The sequence below is a fragment of the Zootoca vivipara genome, chromosome 5 (assembly GCF_963506605.1).
Source record: "Zootoca vivipara chromosome 5, rZooViv1.1, whole genome shotgun sequence".
NCBI lineage: Eukaryota > Metazoa > Chordata > Lepidosauria > Squamata > Lacertidae > Zootoca > Zootoca vivipara.
The window spans coordinates 1,360,078-1,379,034 of NC_083280.1; the positions used below are offsets into that span (position 1 = coordinate 1,360,078).

General features: G+C 49.6%; 1 protein-coding gene across 6 annotated transcripts in view; it reads left to right on the forward strand.

The window, feature by feature from the left end:
- The window catches only part of LPP (LIM domain containing preferred translocation partner in lipoma), a 294,937-nt gene that overhangs the window by 220,323 nt on the left and 55,657 nt on the right, over positions 1-18,957 (forward strand). For all 6 annotated transcript variants that reach the window (XM_060274249.1, XM_060274252.1, XM_060274253.1 and 3 more), the window contains exon 7: positions 10,847-10,970. In XM_060274249.1, coding sequence (XP_060130232.1) covers positions 10,847-10,970 — 124 coding nt within the window. The remainder of the gene's footprint in view (positions 1-10,846; positions 10,971-18,957) is intronic.

The window sequence follows — 18,957 nt, forward strand, 5'->3', positions numbered from 1 at the left end:
AGATGCATAAGGATGTTGAACCCATGGCAGCCTGGGTGATCCCTTTTTCCTCCACCCGTTGCCTCTTCCAACTCTGCTATATGGCAGGTGTTTCTCTTGCAAAGCCCCCAGCCCATCAAAGGCAGTTAACCTTTGGCCCTGCAGATGTTGCTGGACAGGGTAACTACCCTTCATGTCACATCACACCTCTTAATGGCCCTGTTGAATTCTCAGTCAGGGCAGTGATACTTGCTTGTAGGTGAAATGAGGACCCCCAACCTTGGTCTGTTGCACAGGACCACAAAACTAGGAGGTGGGGATAAGTTGAGAGGAAGGAATGCGCCCTGTTTTAGGGCCTGATCTTCAGCATGTGACACCAGACAACTTTGGGGTAAGAACACACGGGAATCGAGCCTCGGTTTGTTAGTAGACATTCAGCCTGTTCACCAGGAATGGGCTAGGAATTTCTTCCAGGCAGCCAGACAGAGATGATGCAAATTGGAAGAACGTCGGACTTCCTTTTATTTCTGACAGTGTGCTGATGGTTACAGGCCAGTGGATAGGAGAGCATTTTAAAATGGAGACCTTGATGCTGATCCTTGCATTGCAGCGGGCTGGACTAGATGACCCTCAAGGGCCCCTTTCAACTCTATGCTTCTCCTTCGCCCTGTGTTGGCCACCACTTGTGCCCTGCATGCCCTCCTGTGAGACCAGGATGCCGAAGAAGTGGTCCGGATGCGTCCGTCATTGGGCAAATCCCACCCCGTCATCCAGAACGGGTTGCGTGAGCCAAGTTCCTGCTTACGTGCTTAATGAGCGAGAGGTACAAATAGTCAGGGGAGCCGGCGAAAGGGAGAGAATTGTGGCTCGTAGTGTTTCCAGAGCAACCAGCGGCGCCGGAGAGAGCGGCTCAGCATCCGATCTCATTATCGGCACAGCTGTGCGGATCGCATGTTCTCTCCTCCGGGCACATGCACGGAACGGCGCACGGGGCTGCAATGTGGCTGGATCCATCGTCACACATGTTGCCATGGATAGCTACAGTCTCCAAAGGGTTGGCAGGCTTCGCCCTTAGGAAGGATGGGGGTCACCTCCCTTGGACAGGCCCTGTTGAGAGGCAGGAGGTTGTATGGTATTTTGCTCTCTTCTAATTTGACTGCCAGAGAAAGGGGCCATTTGGACGTAAAAAGAGCCTGCTGGATTAGGCCAATGGCCCATCTAGTCCAGCATCCTGTTCTGACAGTGGCCAACCAGATGCCTCAGTAGGAAACCCACAAGCAGGATTCCAACCAAAGAGCTACTCTCCCCTCCTGTGGTCTCCAGCAACTGGTTTTCAGAAACATTGCTGCCTCTAACTGTGGATAGCAGCCACTGAGAGCGCTCTCCTCCTCCATGAATTTCTTGAGTTCTCTTTTAATCTAAGTTGGTGGCCATCGCTGCCTCCTGTGGGAGGGAGTTCCACAGTTTAACTATGCGCTGTTCTGAATCTTCCAACATTCATCTTCCTTGGTTGTCCACAAATTCTACTGTTATGAGAGAGGGAGGGAAAACTTTTTTTTCTGTCTGCTTCCCCCATGTCAGGCATCATTTAATAAACTTCTACCGCGTTTCCTCTACCTTTTCACTAAAGTTAATAAGAGTAATAGTATTACAGTGACTCTAGTTGCCTGGAGAAGGGGATAGAGAGGGTGTTCAAATGGGAACAGAAACTGAAGTTTGCTGTAGAAATGTAAGATTGCATTGCATTATCCACTTTTGTTTCTGGGCTGACCAATATCATGTGACCCCTGGAAAATTATCATCATCATCATCATCATCCTAGACCCAGTCACTCTGGGTGGCTTCCAACTTATATAAATGTGGCCCACATTTATATGGGCTTCTCCACCTCTGGGTAGGAATCCAGATTTTAATTGATTGAGGGAATTTGTTTATCTATACACATTTGTATACCAGTTGTATACCAGTTAGTATTTCACAAATGGTGTTGCTGTTGATAGGAAGAAATATATTGTGTGAAGGAAGGAAACATAAAATTATCTCCACTTTGGACACTGTCAGGAAGGAAGGAAGGAAGGTGAGACACACACACACAGAGAGAGAGAGAGAGAGAGAGAGAGAGAGAGAGAGAGAGAGAGAGAGAGAGAGAGAGAGAGAGAGAAAGAAAGAAAGAAAGAAAGAAAGAAAGAAAAATACAGTTCCAGATTTGACTAAGGGGACATCAGGGGGACTGGGCTGATGAGTCAATAAATGCATGGCCTTTGGGAGAAGTGACGAAAAGAGACAACTCAACAAGATCCATGTTTAGCTGTCAAAACATTCCCTGGCGCTCGACAGCTTATCTGAGCGCACTGCTGCCTCTCTGCCTCCAGCGCAAGGGGGGTGGTGGTGGTGGAGGCAGCCGCAAATGAACTGATCTTGATAATTGGTCAAGAAATTGCTGGCAGGGACTAGGCATGTGCAGGGAGGCAGAGGCAGTGCCCAGCGCAGCTTAGGCTGAAGAAGCCCAGGTTACGTGACATTCCTGCCATTCGGCCGGAAAATCTCCCAGCAAAGAAAATCCTCTGTGTTGCAAAACAGACAACTCCGAACAATCGCAGGCAACACCCAGCTAATAATATTCTAACAAAATATTTGTAACGTATTATTTCACAATTCGTCAACCGAAACTATGTAACTGAGTCACAAATAATAGAAGTCAATCAATCAAGGCTTGACAGGCATATGTCAGGAATGCTTTGGTGGTGTTTCCTGCTCAGCAGGGGGTTGGACTGGATGGCCCTTGTGGTCTCTTCCAACTCTACGATTCTATGATTCTAATGTGGCATGAACAAAATTAGAAAATGTCGTCTATCAGTATCAAAGAGGCAAACAAGCCTTTCAACAGTCACCATCCTGTAACCGTGTGGTAATGGATGCTCCAAACGTAGAACAGTTTTTTCCCCCGGATGATGAACTGTTCCGATAGTAGCTCTTCATCAGCTGGCAATGATGTAAAATAAAATCCATTACATTCAAATATAATATGATATGAACAGGTACATGCAGTTACAAAACAAACACTGCAAATACGGTTGGTTGGTTGGTTGGTTGGTTGGTTGGTTGGTTGGTTGGTTGGCTGGCATCCTTCTGTCTCTGGAGACAATGCAGCATTGCACCTTTGGGGATAAAGTCAAAGTGTTGGAGAGTTGCAGCGCCTGCTGTGGCTGTAGAGACATGATTCAGGTAGGTAGCCGTGTTGGTCTGACGCAGTGGAAATATATAAAAAATCAAATAAAAAAGTTGTCCAGTAGCACCTTAGAGACCAACTAAGTTTGTTCTGGGTATAAGCTTTTGTGTGCATGCACACTTCTTCAGATACACTGAAACAGAAGTCACCAGACCCTTATATATAGTGAGAGGGTGGGGAGGGGTATTACTCAGAAGGGTGGTGGGAATGGGGGATTGGCTGATAGGTGTGGTAAACCTGTTCACGACTGCAATTGGTCTTACAGGGAAAAGAAAGGAAAGAGATGGCCAAAAATAGCTTTATCATGTATAATGAGATAAGAATCCAATGTCTCTATTCAGACCAGGTCTCTCCATGGTTTCAAGTTTCGTAAGGTAAAGGTAAAGGACCCCTGACCGTTAAGCCCAGTTGCGAACGACTCTAGGGTTGTGACGCTCATCTCGCTCTATAGGCCAAAGGAGCCGATGTTTGTCCGCAGACAGTTTTTCCGGGTCATGTGGCCAGCATTACTAAGCCGCTTCTGGTGAAACGCCGTTTACCTTCCCACCGGAGCGTGCTTTCGAACTGCTAGGTTGGCAGGAGCTGGGACCGAGCTACGGGAGCTCACCCCGTCGCGGGGATTCGAACCGCCGACCTTCCAATCGTCAGTGGTTTAGACCACAGCACCACCCACGTCCCACTTAAGCTTCGTAATAAGTTGTAATTCAGCAACTTCTCTTTCCAGTCTATTTCTGAAATTCATTTGTAATATGACAGCTACTTTGTACAGAATGTCCTGGGAGATTGAAGTGTTCTCCTACTGGTTTCTCTGTCTTGTGAGAGACATGGTTTGTTGCAGCTAGGGAAGGTGAAGGCATTGGGCTGTGCTGCTGCAGATCTTGGCGTTTCTTTTCTCTATGCTCCTCCCAGCAGTCATTCCTCCTCTGTTCCCTGCTGTGGATGCAAGACCTGACTGGCTATCTCCAGGTCCTCTGCAAGGGATTCCCACACCGCGAGCTTAATTTGCCAGCATTCGTGTCGTGTTTGCAGACATCTTTGTAGCACAGAGTTGGCGTGCCAACGGGCCTGGCTCCTGCAGCCAGTTCCCCACGGAGCCCCTCCTTGGGGGTCCTGCCATCTTCGATTCTGTGGACGTGACCAAGGCTCTGAGACAGGATGGATGGGAAAGGGTTGAGAAATGAGATCGAATTGGAAAGGGAGGCAATAGGAGCATTGAGAGGGAGAAGATGAAGCAGCTCTTAGCCACGTGCATAGGGCCATGTCAAATCCTGGCATCTGTTGTGTTGTGTGCATGTTTAAAGGGGCATGTTCCACATAGGAGAGGGCAAGCCAGTGCAAAAGTCTGAGCAGGTAGAGGAAACAACATTTTGTGGAATTTTTTTGGGGGGGGAGATTTCCTGAGACTTTGCAGCCACCATAGGAGGTACTGGCAGGCACTGAACATTGGCCATCCTTTGCATTTCACGTCTTCCCGTTTAAAGGATGTCTAGAAAAAGCAGCAGCTTCTCTCCATCGTGTGGTCATTCCTAGAAACAAATGCGTTCGGTTTTGGTAATTTTTTTACACTGACAGATGTTTCTGAAGACAGTGTTTGCCGTGATCTTCCGACCAGTAAGGCAAAGAACGAACAAGCCCATGTCCTTATTTTTTCCCCCTTGACTTGTATGGAAAATGGGGAATCGACTTTGCATGGAGGGAGGGAGAGCATCTAGGCACCCAATAAATACCGTGTGGAGGTGGGATTCGAACCCAAATGCCTCCAGATCCCAACGCTTCGCCCACGGGGCTGCCCTTGCGCTCAAAGGCACAGCCTCGGTTCAGTCGCCCGAAGCAGTGGGACTTTGCTGAGAAACTTCCGAGAGCGCCGGCCAAACGGGAAATCATTTTTATAAGTACATTGGATGAGATAAATGATAATATGCCTGACAGGCTCTTGGCTTGGCCTTCTCCCCCTTGCGCAGAGTGTGGAACTTGGCACAGTCGCTGCCTTAAAAAAAATAAGGACGTTATTGCGGATTGTTCCCTGGATCCTTGGCAGAGGGACGTGTGAGCGTCTCCAAGGCAGGGCTGCCGATGGGGATGAAGCCCTTTCTGTCATTAGAGGCTTAAGTGACATTTGCAGGTCTGGGTTATCCGTAAGGCAGAGTAAACCCCAGTGAGTGTTTGCCTGTGCAGAGGAAGAATGGGCTAATCCTGCACCCGCCCTCCATCCATCTGAGTACCTGGCAATGGCTCAGAGAGTGCTGAGGCTCCTTCAGAGGCTGCCAGGGGACAGGGGACGGTCTCACTGTGTCGTAGAACTGTAGAGTTGCAAGGGACCCCGAGGGTCATCCAGTCCAACCCCCTACTGGCAGTTTTTTCTCTCTCTCTTGTTCATTCATTTCACACACTGCTTGGTTGTAGAAACAAAAGAGAACTCAAAGCAGATGAGAGAGAGAGAGAGAGAGAGAGAGAGAGAGAGAGAGAGAGAGAGAGAGAGAGAGAGAGAGAATTATCAATGAGAAAAATTAGCGACTATAATTCAAGGCTTCGGAAAAGTTAAAATAACAGGAGACTAAAAGCAGCTTAAAGCTTGCGTCAGCTTTCTGGAAAGGCTCATCTAGACAAGGATGTTTCCATCAGGCACCGAAAGGAGAGCAGTAGTGAAGGAGCCTGCCTGGTGTCAAGAGGCAAGGAGTTCCAAAGTTGTATGTGCTGCTACACCAAAGGACTGAGCTCTTATAGATGCAGATGTAAATGATCAAGATACACCCACCACCACACAAAAGCAGTCTGGGGGTTTCCAACATTAGGGACCCCCTGCCCTTACATCCCCCCTAATTTTTATTATTTTTTCTGTTTTACATTTTAGAATATTCATTTAAACAACCTTAAAATATCAGTGACCTTCCTTCTCTTTCCGTTGTTCATTTTGCATGATGAAGTGTGCACGCACACAAAAGCTCATACCAAAATAAAAACTTAGTTGGTCTTTAAGGTGCTACTGAAGGAATTTCTATATTTTGTTTCGACTCAGACCAACACGGCTACCTACCTGTAACTAAATAAATCCCTGCATATTTTACATAAACTAAACCATTCAGCACTCCATTATTACATCCATCAAAACTTATTTACACTGTTGGATTTATCTTAACGCTGCCCACGTTTTCAAATATACACAATTTCCACCCATATATTCAACAAACATTTTCTAATCTTCTTTAAACGTACGTTCTTCTTGTTCTCTTATATATGTTAGGTCCGCAAGCTGCGCATATTCTATCAGTTTAAGTTGCCATTCTTCTTTAGTTGGGACCTCGCTCGTTTTCCATTTTGGAGCTAGCAAAACACGACCTGCCCTTATATCCTGACCCCTCTCACTTGCCTTTCCAAGTCCTAAAAACCATCTGAGTTGCATCCTTGCCTGTCTCCAAACTCCTAAGCTAGCTGGGACTGGTATGAAGTCATACTAGGTGCTGTGAGAAGAAGGCAACCTGGGTGTATTAGGTAGAAAGCAGGGAGCATACAGGGCAGGGCCTACGACACCATTTCATGGAATCTTAGGCTTGCAGAGTTGAAAGGAACCCCGAGGGTCATCTAGTCTAACCCCCCTGCAATGCAGGAATCTTTTGCCCAGCATGGGGCTCGAACCCATGATCCTGAAATTAGGAGTCCCATGCTCTCCTGGCTGGACTATCCTGAGTTGTGTTCCAAGCTACACTAATACCGAAAGCCATCTTCCTCAAAAACAATCTTGCAAATATGATGCGCATCTGAACAAGCTGGAGGCAAAGCCGGGGGGGGGGGGGAGAGAGAGACACGAAAAAGGGGGGAAAGTAAATATCAGCAAGGGATGTTTTTTGGCAGCTTTTCAGTTCTAAATTGAGCTAATTCTACCTTCTGAAAGGAAGATAATTTCCATGTTTCTTTGGTTGAGAACACATAATTGAAGTTATTTTCCTTCCAAGAAAGGAGCCTCTGGTACATCGTTTGCAAATGGGCAGGAAAAAATGAATGTATCTGGCGCTCCCTGAGCTGTGGTGCGGCTCAGTTTCTGAACGCCGCTGCCACTTTCCCCAAGGTGTTTATCACTTGTTCGGGCGTCTTTCCCCCCCTCTCCTTCCTCCTGCCCCCCTCTTTTCGAAGGGAGAGAGAGGGTGGGCCGAGCCGAAAGCGAATGACGCTAAACCCAGTGTTCCCTCCAATGGGCCATGGGAGAGTGGGAGCAGGATTGTTATCGGGAAGGTTCAGAGTGGAAATTGAAAAACGAAAACCCCAGGATCTCTTAAATTGACCAGGGCTTTTGTGGGCGTGGGGGGGGGGGCGCAGCCTCTGGCTTCTTGACCTGTTGATTCGTTCTTAAAACCAGCATCTCGAAAGCCAAATGTTGACAAAAGTGCTGAGATAGAAGAGATCATGGGTCGTAAGAGTTTATGAACTTCAAGAACTTCCAGAGTGGCTTATTGCGATCCCTGGTGCTCATTTTGGTTTTTAAAGCCCCAAACGGCTCTGGCCCCAAATACTGGAAAGGATTCCTCCTCCTGTGGGAGTGAGTTCCGCAGTTTAACTCGTGCTCTGCATGGAGAAGCCTTTCCTTTTATCTTTTTAAGCTGGAAGGTGTGCAGCCAAAACGATCAAGGGTCTGGAAACCAAGCCTTGTGAGGAACGGTTGAGGGGGCTGGGGACATTTAGCCTGGAAAAGAGGAGACTGAGAGGAGATAAGAGAGCCATCTTCAAATATCTGAAGGGCTGTCACAGGGGAAAGGGGACCAACTTGGAACACGGAAGATGGAGGGAGCTTGTTTCCTCCTGTTCTGGAGAGTGGGATTCAAACCAAGGGCTTCAAGTTACAAAAAAAGGAGATTCCGACTAAATCAGGAAGGACTTTCTGACAGTAAAAGCTGTTTGACAGAGGAACGGTCTCCCTCTGGAGGTGGTGGACTCTCCTGACTTGTGGGTTTTTAAGCAGAGGGTAAACTTAAAAGGACCCCTGGATGGTTAAGTCCAGTCAAAGGTGACTATGGGGTTGCGGTGCTCATCTCGCTTTCAAGCCGAGGGAGCTGGCGTTTGTCCACAGACAGCTTTCCTGGTCATGTGGCCAGCAGGAATAAGCCTCTTCTGGCGCAACAGGACACCGTGACGGAAACCAGGGCATACAGAAATGCCGTTTACTTTTCCACCACAGTGGTACCTACTTATCTACTCGCCCTGGCATGCTTTCAAACTGCTAGGCTGGCAGGAGCTGGGACAGAGCAATGGGAGCTCACCCCGTCGTGGGGATTTGAACCGCCAACCTTCCGATCGGCAAGCCCAAGGGGCTCAGTGGTTTAGACCACAGCGCCACCCGTTCCCTACTGCAGAGGTTGGGTGGCTTTAGCTGAGATTGGGTGGCTTTAGCTGAGATTCCTGCATTGCAGGGGGTTGGACTGGATGAGCCTTGGGGGTCCCTTCCAACGCTGAAGATTCATTGGTTCCCTACAGGCCCTCTCAGCTGCTGAGATTGGCAGAGGGGCCCTCTTGAGAGGCTTGAGGTAATGGAGACCCAGGGGGAGAGGACCTGCTCTTCTCTGCTGGACAAAGAGGACCAGGATAAGGTCCCATTTTTTTTCAGTGAAGAGGAATTGTGGGCAAATGTTATATGTGATCCCATGGGATGAAGGGCAGTTTAGAAATGACGGTGATGATGATGGTAGGATATAACAGAGTTGTCAATAATCTGTTTGCTGCTAGTATAAAGAGACACATACCTACAAGCAAGCACAGATTTTTTTGGGGGGGGGGGAGCTTTCAGCTCCTAAGTGGTGAACATAATAAGTGCACACAAAGAAATGTTTTTGCCGTTCTTAAATGACGATAAAATCCAAGAGCAGCAGTGCCGAAGGGGAGATTTCCCAAAATGTTGCCTGTGTACAGCAAACCCGTGTTTTTTGTTTTTTTAAAAAAATCTTTCAATTCCCTCACCCAATTTTGTACCAAACTATGCGAAAAAGTCACATTATGCAAATTGGGACTAGATTGATGTAGATTTGCTTCCAACTGTGCACATTCTGAGCGCTGCGGAGCTCTTTGGGCAGGGGGAGGGGGGGCCTGAGTGCAGGGAACATGCAAATCAGCTGGTTTTAGTATAATTGAAAGTATTGCCCTTAAGATATGGAGTCCGTTAATGATTAGCGTGGGTCTGACGAAGAAGCCATGGTGCAGGCAGACATTTTGTCTCTCTCTTTTTTGCGTCTAATCAGAGAAGATTTGGGGGGCAAAGGAGGCCAAATTCAGGGGAAAAAAATCCTATTAGCATAATTCAGAATAGTTTGTCCCAATGGGATGGTCCATGAGCCTCTGAAAAGTAGACCATGCAGTCACTCGTGAATACCTGCATCCCACTCCTTGGCAATTTTTTTTCCCAGGTGAAAATGCCCATTCAGAGTGAGGGCAGTGCTAGTTCATACATCATTGCCTTTGCTCTTAACTGGCTTTGTGACGCTAATTGTTTAACGACGCTTTTGTTGTTTAGTCGTTTAGTCGTGTCCGACTCTTCGTGACCCCATGGACCAGAGCACGCCAGGCACTCCTGTCTTCCACTGCCTCCCGCAGTTTGGTCAAACTCATGTTCGTAGCTTCGAGAACACTGTCCAACCATCTCGTCCTCTGTCGTCCCCTTCTCCTTGTGCCCTCCATCTTTCCCAACATCAGGGTCTTTTCCAAGGATTCTTCTCTTCTCATGAGGTGGCCAAAGTATTGGAGCCTCAGCTTCACGATCTGTCCTTCCAGGGAGCACTCAGGGCTGATTTCCTTAAGAATGGATAGGTTTGATCTTCTTGCAGTCCATGGGACTCTCAAGAGTCTCCTCCAGCACCATAATTCAAAAGCATCAATTCTTCGGCGATCAGCCTTCTTTATGGTCCAGCTCTCACTTCCATACATCACTACTGGGAAAACCATAGCTTTAACTATACGGACCTTTGTCGGCAAGGTGATGTCTCTGCTTTTTAAGATGCTGTCTAGGTTTGTCATTGCTTTTCTCCCAAGAAGCAGGTGTCTTTTAATTTCGTATCTGCTGTCACCATCTGCAGTGATCAGGGAGCCCAAGAAGGTAAAATCTCTCACTGCCTCCATTTCTTCCCCTTCTATTTGCCAGGAGGTGATGGGACCAGTGGCCATGATCTTGGTTTTTTTGATGTTGAGCTTCAGACCCTATTTTGCGCTCTCCTCTTTCACCCTCATTAAAAGGTTCTTTAATTCCTCCTCACTTTCTGCCATCAAGGTTGTGTCATCTGCATATCTGAGGTTGTTGATATTTCTTCCGGCAATCTTAATTCCAACGCTATTGTGACGCTAATTTACTCTGCAGCACCGTTAGGCTGCTGTGTGACCCCTGCGTAATCCCAAACTGGGCGATTTTATTTTTTAATGGTGCTGCAGTTTCAGCTGATTGCAATGAAAGAAATGGGGGAGGGACAGAGGTCTTGCCTATTTACAGATGCCACCAGCTGGCACCATATTTTGAAGAAATAGCCATGCATTTGACTGCTTTGCCATATGTTTAATAAATAACCTTTCATCCAAAGGCCTACCTATCAGTCCCTGGACGGTTTTGCTCCACAGCATGCCCCTTCTCCAAACGGAAGCTTCTAAACTTGCCCATTTTCCCTCTTCCAGAGTGGACATGGCGGTCCCAACCCTGCTTCGAGTGCTCCTTTGTTTAGACCGGAGGATGAGCTGGAACACCTGACCAAGAAGATGCTGTACGACATGGAAAACCCACCTTCCCAGGAATACTTCGGTAAGCGCTCCAACCTCTCCTGTGTTCTGGTGGCAGAGAGTTCCACAAGCCATTGGTGCATGGTGCAAAATAAAAATAGTTAGCTACCAGAGCTGATGAACTTGGCTGTGTCCATGATGCAGTTTTGTACAGTGCAGGCCCATTTTCCCAGGGTGCGGGAGGGGTGAGGGTCAGCCAAAAAATGAAAACAGAGACTCTAATTTGCATCAAACATGTTTTCCCCAACCCCTAGGGGATTCAGTGCTGCGGTAATCGTAGCAGGCCAGATAGCCGCCCACTAATCGTATCATTAGGTCAAATTTAGAGAGCTGCATCAGAGCATATTAAAAGTCGGTTGAGAGCAGATAGGTTTTGAACACAGCCATCTAATTAACCTTACTGGAGAGCTCCAAGGCATTGTATTAAGTCATGGAAATAATTTGTTCCAAATAATTACATTCGAAAAGCCAGCAAGGATCATTCGACGGGTCGGCCTCATGCTCAAATGTTGGGCTGCTTGCTCCCATCTGAGACTTTCCATTCCCTCACATCATGGGGGATCCCCCCCCAACCTCTGGTGTTATGCTTGAGAGAGGGGTGGAAGCTCATCCCTTTAAAAGGACCATTTGTTTGGGGGTGCAGGCATTATGTCTCTTTGGGAACTGCAGAGGTTTATGGTCATGGGGTGGGGCCAAAGTTCACGGCTGAGGGGAGGATGCTTGCTAGAGCTGGTTTTCGGGAAGATGCTCAGGTGTTCCAGCGACGGCTTGAACACTCAGAAAGGCCAGTTAATTTTCAGGAGGAGTGTTGGGACTTGAGCAGTTTCACATGACCCCCGTCCTGTGCAGAGAGAGAGAATGTGGGCAATGGGGGAGGGGGGTTGGTGGGGAAGGATGGAGGAAAATAAGCCAAATGGGGTGGGATAGAGGGGCAAAGCCCTCCCCACACAATCAGTTCAGACCTCTGGCAAGGACAGATTTTCCCTCCCCTAGCAGCCCCCCTGGACAGGGATGGAATTGGGGTGGCAGAAGAGAGAGAAAGGGGGTGGCAGAAGAGAGAGAAAGGGGGCACCTTAGCCCTGCTCACCAGCAGCAGCATGCCAGCAAGCCTGCTCTCTACCAATGTCTAAGCTCTCCTTGGACAGTCAGAGGCAGCAATGCTTCTGAATCCCGGTTGCTTGAAACCACAGGAGGGGAGAAGGTTTTTGTTCTCGGATCCTGCTTGCAGATTTCCCTTTTGGGTATCCCTTTTGACCACTGTGAGAACAGGATGCTCTGGGCCAGGTGAGCCATGGGCCTGATCCAGCAGGCTCTCCTTAGGTTCTTTCATTCTCAGAGGCCTGGCTCACACGTCATGCTAAGCTGTGGTTTAGTTCACCATAGCTAACGTTGGCACAGCGCATAGTTAAACTATGGAACCCGCTGCCGCAAGGAGGCAGTGATGGTCACCAGCTGGGATGGCTTTGAAAGGAAGATGAAGACAAATTCATGGAGGAAGCGAGGGCTCTCACGGGCTGGTAGCCACAATCCACATGCTTCGCCGCCCTGGTTGGAGGCAGCCATGCTTTTGTAGGGGAGGGGAGAGGGGCTCTCGCACTCAGATCCTGCATGCAGGTTTCCCATTGGGGCATCAGAATTGGCCTGATCTAGCAGGCTCTTTTTATATTCTTACTACCGAGGAAGAAATGCAGTTCTTAACTGGGAGGGGGAAAACTTCCCTCATTCCTGCCTTAGATGCTCTTCTCTTGCATTTTGTCCTGGACGCTCTCTCCACCTGCAATAATAATTTTTATAATAATTTATTATTTATACCCCGCCCATCTGGCCGGGTTCCCCCAGCCACTCTGGGCGGCTTCCAAAAAAACAGAAATTCTAAAATACAGAAATCCACACCAAAGGAGTGTGACTGGTTTGCTTGCCCTGGGTGCAAAGTCTTGGCAGCGCCACAAGGAACCGAGTGCAAGGGGGGTGGGGAAGCAAATAACAACAACAACAATTTATTATTTACTAGTGTCATTCAGCCCGTTAAATAAGCGGGCGCTAGAACATATGTGAGCGCTGCGCGGAGCACCGGACCGAGGAGCCGGTCTGCAGAGTCAGCGCCCAGCAACGCCGTGCTGGATTGAGGAGGAGATGCTCCGTGCAACACTGCTGGGCGCTGACTCTGCAGACCGGCTCCTCGATCCGGTGCTCCCGGGACCTAGCAGCCCTTGCGCAGCGCTTCTCCAAACCCTGGGACCTGTCCTCGCTGGACGCACACACACACACACACACTCTCTCTCCCCCCCCGCCGCCGCCAACGCTCAGTCCGGCCAGGAGCGGCGGTTGGCGGCCGCAGGGAAACGGTAGGGGGGTGGGGAGAGTGTGTGTGTGTGTTCCAAGTCTCTGCGTCCAATCCCTGTGTCCGTGGGGCACATGCGCAGTAGCGCAAACCCCAGGGACACAGGGAATACTGGACGCAGAGACACTTGCACTTTACACTGGGTTTCCCGAGCCACTCTGGGCAGCTTCCAACAAAATATTAAAATACAATAGTCTGTTAAACATCAAAGGCTTCTCTAAACAGGGCTGCCTTCAGATGTCTTCTAAAAGTCAGGTAGTTGTTTATTTCCTTGACATCTTATGGGAGGGTATTCCACAGGGTGGGCGCCACTACCAAGAAGGCCCTCTGCCTGGTTCCCTGTAACCTCACATCTCGCAGGGAGGGAACCGCCAGAAGGCCCTTGGCGCTGGACCTCAGTGTCCGGGCAGAACGATGGGGGTGGAGACGCTCCTTCTGGTATACTGGACCGAGGCCGTTTAGGGCTTTAAAGGTCAGCACCAGCACTTTGAATTGTGCTCAGAAACATCCCGGGAGCCAATGTAGGTCTGTTATGTGGTCTCGGCGGCTGCTCCCATTCTGTTGGTGTTGCACAGGGCGCCGCTGATATTTGAGACCCCGAGGTCTGCCACTGAACACCCACCCTCCACCCAAACACCTCAGGTCTATGCAGCACCCACACACTTTTCCACTCTGCCAACTTCCCCATTTCACCTTGGAGGGTTGGAGAATGAGTTCAGAAGCAAGGCAGCCCCGTGCCGCTTGGCTCCTGAGTCCTGCCTGTGCTTTGGTTTGATGGAAATGAGAGGCGACTCTCATGGACACTCGGGGATGGAGTCCGAGCCAATACAAATTAGAGTAAGAAATTGCATTAGCCCACCGACTTGTCAGCATTGGGGAGGGGGTGCTCTGCTTTGCTTTGGGAGCTGACAGTGAGCTACCGGGCAAGGAGGTGGGTGGTTGCAAGGTTGGAGCAGCCAGCAAGCAGTCAGGGTTTCGAAAGGCTGGTTAAGAGCCCCCTCAAGGGCCAGCTGCAGATATTTTGCTGCCTGACGGGAAGGACAGGCGGTTGCCGTGCAGCCCCAACAAGCCACATTCAGAACCCCAGCAGGGTTGCAGTCGGATCTTACTTCAAGGCTGGTGTGAAGAACACAAGAAGAGCCTTCTGGATCAGGCCAATGGCCCATCTAGTGCAGGATTCTGTTCCCCCGGTGGCCAACCAGATGCCTGCGGGAAACCTGCAAGCGGGATCTGGGTGCGAGAACAACCCTCTCCCCTCTTTGGATTGGGACCCACAGGTGGAACAAGCCTCTTTGGCATCTGCTGAGATGCTGGGGGAGGGGGTCCCCAAAAGAACGAGTCTCGCTGGGGTTCTTGGGGGGCAGCCATGACCAGGTGAAAGAGAAGTGAAAGAACGTTGGCTTATTAATTCTGTGCATTTTATAACACCCTTCCAGGGGGGGCGGTGAAGAGGACCACCACAAAAGCAACACATCAGAGCATAAGAAGACCATGCAGGGTCCGGCCCATGGCCCATCTAGTCCAGGATCCTGTTCTCAAAGTTTCCAAACAGATGCCTCTTCTGGGAAGCTCCCTGGCAGGACCCGAGAGCAAGAGAAACCGGTGTCCGGCATTCAGAAGCATTGCTGACTTCAACAGTGGACACAGAGCAGAGCTAGCAGCCATTGAAAGTCCTCTCCTCCCTGAATTTGTCTGGCTGGCCACTGTGAGAACAGGATGCTGGACTAGATGGGCCACCAGCCCTTTGGTTTCCCAGCCCTTTGTGTTCTGTATCTTTCTTGTTTTCCTTAAGGTGGGGCATTCCTAACTGTGACCTCGCACCCACTGCTACCTGCGAAAATTGGGCTTTGTGCCACTGGGGCAGCTTTCTGGGGGAGGGGAGCCTCTGCTGTCTTGCAGCGCCCCCTCTGCAGGTGGCCCAGGGGTGGTACTGCAGCACCCTGCTCTTTCAGGGGGTCAGACAATTCAACCATACCGACAATCCCAGGTGCGCAGGAGGGCAGAGCCGGCTGGCTGCCTCAGCGCCCACAGCTGAAAAGCCTGCGGTGCTCCGACGAGCTCTGCTCCGTTTGACAGTGGTGGCTCTTCAATCCCCGGACTCCAAATCTCAGCCCCGGACTCTGGCGCCCATAAGAGCCCGGCGCCCAGGTGCCCCACACCCCTAGCGCCTATGAGCAAGCCGGCCCTGCTGCTGGCTATTCAGCGTCTCCCAGGCTGGTCATCGTTTTGTTTGAAGACCACCAGCCCTGACCCCCAATTTCCTGCATTGGCAAGGGGAAGGATTGCATGCCCCCCCCTGCCTAAGGCTGGTCCTCTGATTCACCTGCGCCTGCGGTTGCAAAAGGATTGTTTTCCTTTGTGTGGAAACGATCTTGAAGGGTTAATCCCAGGACCAGATAAGGGGCAGGGGGAGAAGAATGGCTTGCGCATCCGGCTTGACAGCCACCAGAGGTATTAATTGAATGTCAGTGCTGCTGGAATTTGCTGTCGCACTCAGAGCTCCAGATAATGCACCATTGTTATGAAAACTGATCATCCAGCCTTAGCAATGGGTTGTTTCTTTCAGCGGGGCAATCAGCTCTGTCATTTTGGGGGTGGGCATGTTTCCGTTGGGTGTCGATTGTTCCCTACACTTAGTCTCTCTCTTCCCCACACTTCCACCCACACCTTTTCCCTTTTGAAAGGAGGGGGGGGCACCTTTTAGCTGCGCTCTTTCTCAGATAATTTTGGAACGGTGCGGGAATTGCGGATGAGATCTCGGAAGGGCACGGCAAACGGAGAGGCATTAGCAATCAGATGCAATTTTGCGCGCTGAATGAGTGCTTTGATCAAGTGATGTCTTTCATATCTCTACCCCCCCCCCCCCAAAATATAAAATGTAAAATATGCCGTCGTTTTGGGATGAAGCGAGCAGCAAACATTTCCGCTCTGCAAAGAAAACTTATCTGCAACATCAACCCTGGGAAATTACCCGGGAGTCACAAGATCTTCTTGAACCTGATCAGGTGGGAAGCAGCCAGTTCGTGGCCTTGCACTGTGGAATCACAGAATCCTAGAAGTGTATAGTGAAAAGGGATCCAAAGGGTCATCTGCAATGAAGGAATATTCTGCCCAACCGCCTGCAATGCAATTCAGGAGGAGCTGGCAGGGAGGGGCATTGCCCCCCCCCCACTGGCCTTCCATCACGCAGCACACCCTCCCTAATCCCTCACCCCCACTTTCCTCCCAGAAAGCAAAGGCAAAAGAAGCTAAATGCTGGAAGATTTGGGACAGACAAAAGAAAGCGCTTCTCCACAAAGTTAAACTGTGGAACTCTCTCCCACAGGAGGCAGTGGATGTCTTTAAAAGAGGATTGAAGGAGGAGGGCTACAAACCAGAATGGCGATAATGTGCCTCCACAGTTGAAGGCAGTGATGTTTCTCAGTATCAGCGTCTGGAAACCGCAAGAGGAAAGTGTTGCCCTTGTGTTCGAATCCTGGTTGCAGGCTTCACTTTGGGGCACTTTGCTGCGAGAACAGGACACTGGGTTGGATGGGCCATGGACCTGATCCAGCAGGCTCTCCTTCCATTCATAAGTCTACAGGCCTTCCAGCTCTACTGAAAGCCTTCATAGAATAGAGTTGGAAGAGACCATGAGGGTCATCTAGTCCAACCCCCAGTGAAGGATTTTTTTGTCTGGTGTGGGGCTTGAACCCGTGACCCTGGGCTTAAAGCTCTTGTGCTCTACTGACTGAGCTATCCCAGCTCAGCTTGACTTCTATGACCGCATCGCATCGTTAACACATTCAACAACAACAAGAAGAAGAAAGGCAGACGTAACGCTGCTCTCTTTCCCCCTCCTCCTCGCAGAACACTGTCCCAACTATTCTTATCCCTCACCGTCAAATGGCTGTCGTGAGCAGAAGGTCTTAAAAGATTAGTGTGTGGTCACCGGTGGCCTTTGACTGGAAGGGAAATCCATAAGTGCAAAGCTCTGTGTGTGTTTGCGCGACACGCACTGTAGCCAGGATGCGGAGCGGGCGAGGGTTCGACAAGGACCAGGAACGGAAATCTTGTTAGGCCGCTGACTAGAAACGCTGTTCTGTCATCGATATTTCTTCATTAGGAATAATGATTTTTCCACGTCCGCTGCCAGTGGGTTCCCGGCCGTCCAAAAGCCGGGATGTGCCATGAATCTCTAAAGCGCACTTATCGGAGGGACTCCGAAAGCGGCAAGAATTCAAAAGGCGGGGGGGGGAGGAGAGGTTGCACGCACTACGACGCCGCAGGAACAGCAGTTATTGATGGCACCTGTGGGAGCCCTTAGGTGGATATTTCAGTCCGATGTATTTACATAAGAAAGACGTCCTGGCTCAGCTCGGCAAAGACGCCGTGTTCTGTTTCTCCAGCTCTCCGTCATGTATCACTCTGCAGCCGCGGCGGGGGCTCTGGGGAGCGGCGGAAGCAGGCGCATGTAACTGTGCTGAAGGCATCTCCTTGCAAGCCAAAGAAGCAGGGAGGGATGGGTTTGGCTGCTGCATCATCTCGGAGCGTTCGTCTGTTCCTTCCAATGCACCTCTTCCTTGAGAACATTGCTATCATTGATTAAATGAATGTGCCCCCATCCATCCATCCAAAGATCACAGGGCAGCTTAGAATGTAACAACGTAAGGATACCGTGCTGGATCAGGCCACAGGGCCTTCTAGCCCAGCATCCTCTTCTCCCAGTGGCAAGTGGGACCGGAGCACAAAAAACTCTCTCACCTTCCTCTGGTTTCCTGCAAAGAGATTTGTTCAGAAGCATTGCTGTCTCCAGGGCCAGAAGCAGAGCAGAGCCATCCACAGCCCTCTCTCCTCCATGAATTGGTCTAATCCTCTTTTAAAGACTTGGTAGACCACAAACTTGACATGAGTCAGCAGTGTGATGCAGCAGCTAAAAAAGCCAATGCAATGCTGGGCTGCATCAATAGGAGTATAGCATCTAGATCAAGGGAAGTAATAGTACCACTGTATTCTGCTCTGGTCAGACCTCACCTGGAGCACTGTGTCCAGTTCTGGGCACCGCAGTTCAAGAAGGATACTGACAAGCTGGAACGTGTCCAGAAGAGGGCAACCAAAATGGTCAAAGGCCTGGAAACGATGCCTTATGAGGAACGGCTTAGGGAGCTGGGTATGTTTAGCCTGGAGAAGAGAAGGTTAAGGGGTGATATGATAGCCATGCTCAAATATATAAAAGGATGTCATATAGAGGAGGGTGAAAGGTTGTTTTCTGCTGCTCCAGAGAAGCGGACATGGAGCAATGGATTCAAACTACAAGAAAGAAGATTCCACCTAAACATTAGGAAGAACTTCCTGACTGTAAGAGCTGTTCGACAGTGGAATTTGCTACCAAGGAGTGTGGTGGAGTCTCCTTCTTTGGAGGTCTTTAAGCAGAGGCTTGACAGGCATATGTCAAGAATGCTTTGGTGGTGTTTCCTGCTTGGCAGGGGGTTGGACTGGATGGCCCTTGGGGTCTCTTCCAACTCTATGATTCTATGATTCTAAAGCCATCCAAGGTGATGGCCATTGCTGGCTCCTGCAAGAGGGAGTTCCACAATGTTATTATTTTATTTATTTATTTATTTATTCATTCATTCATTCATTCATTCATTCATACCCTGCCCATCTGGCTGAGTTTCCCCAGCCACTC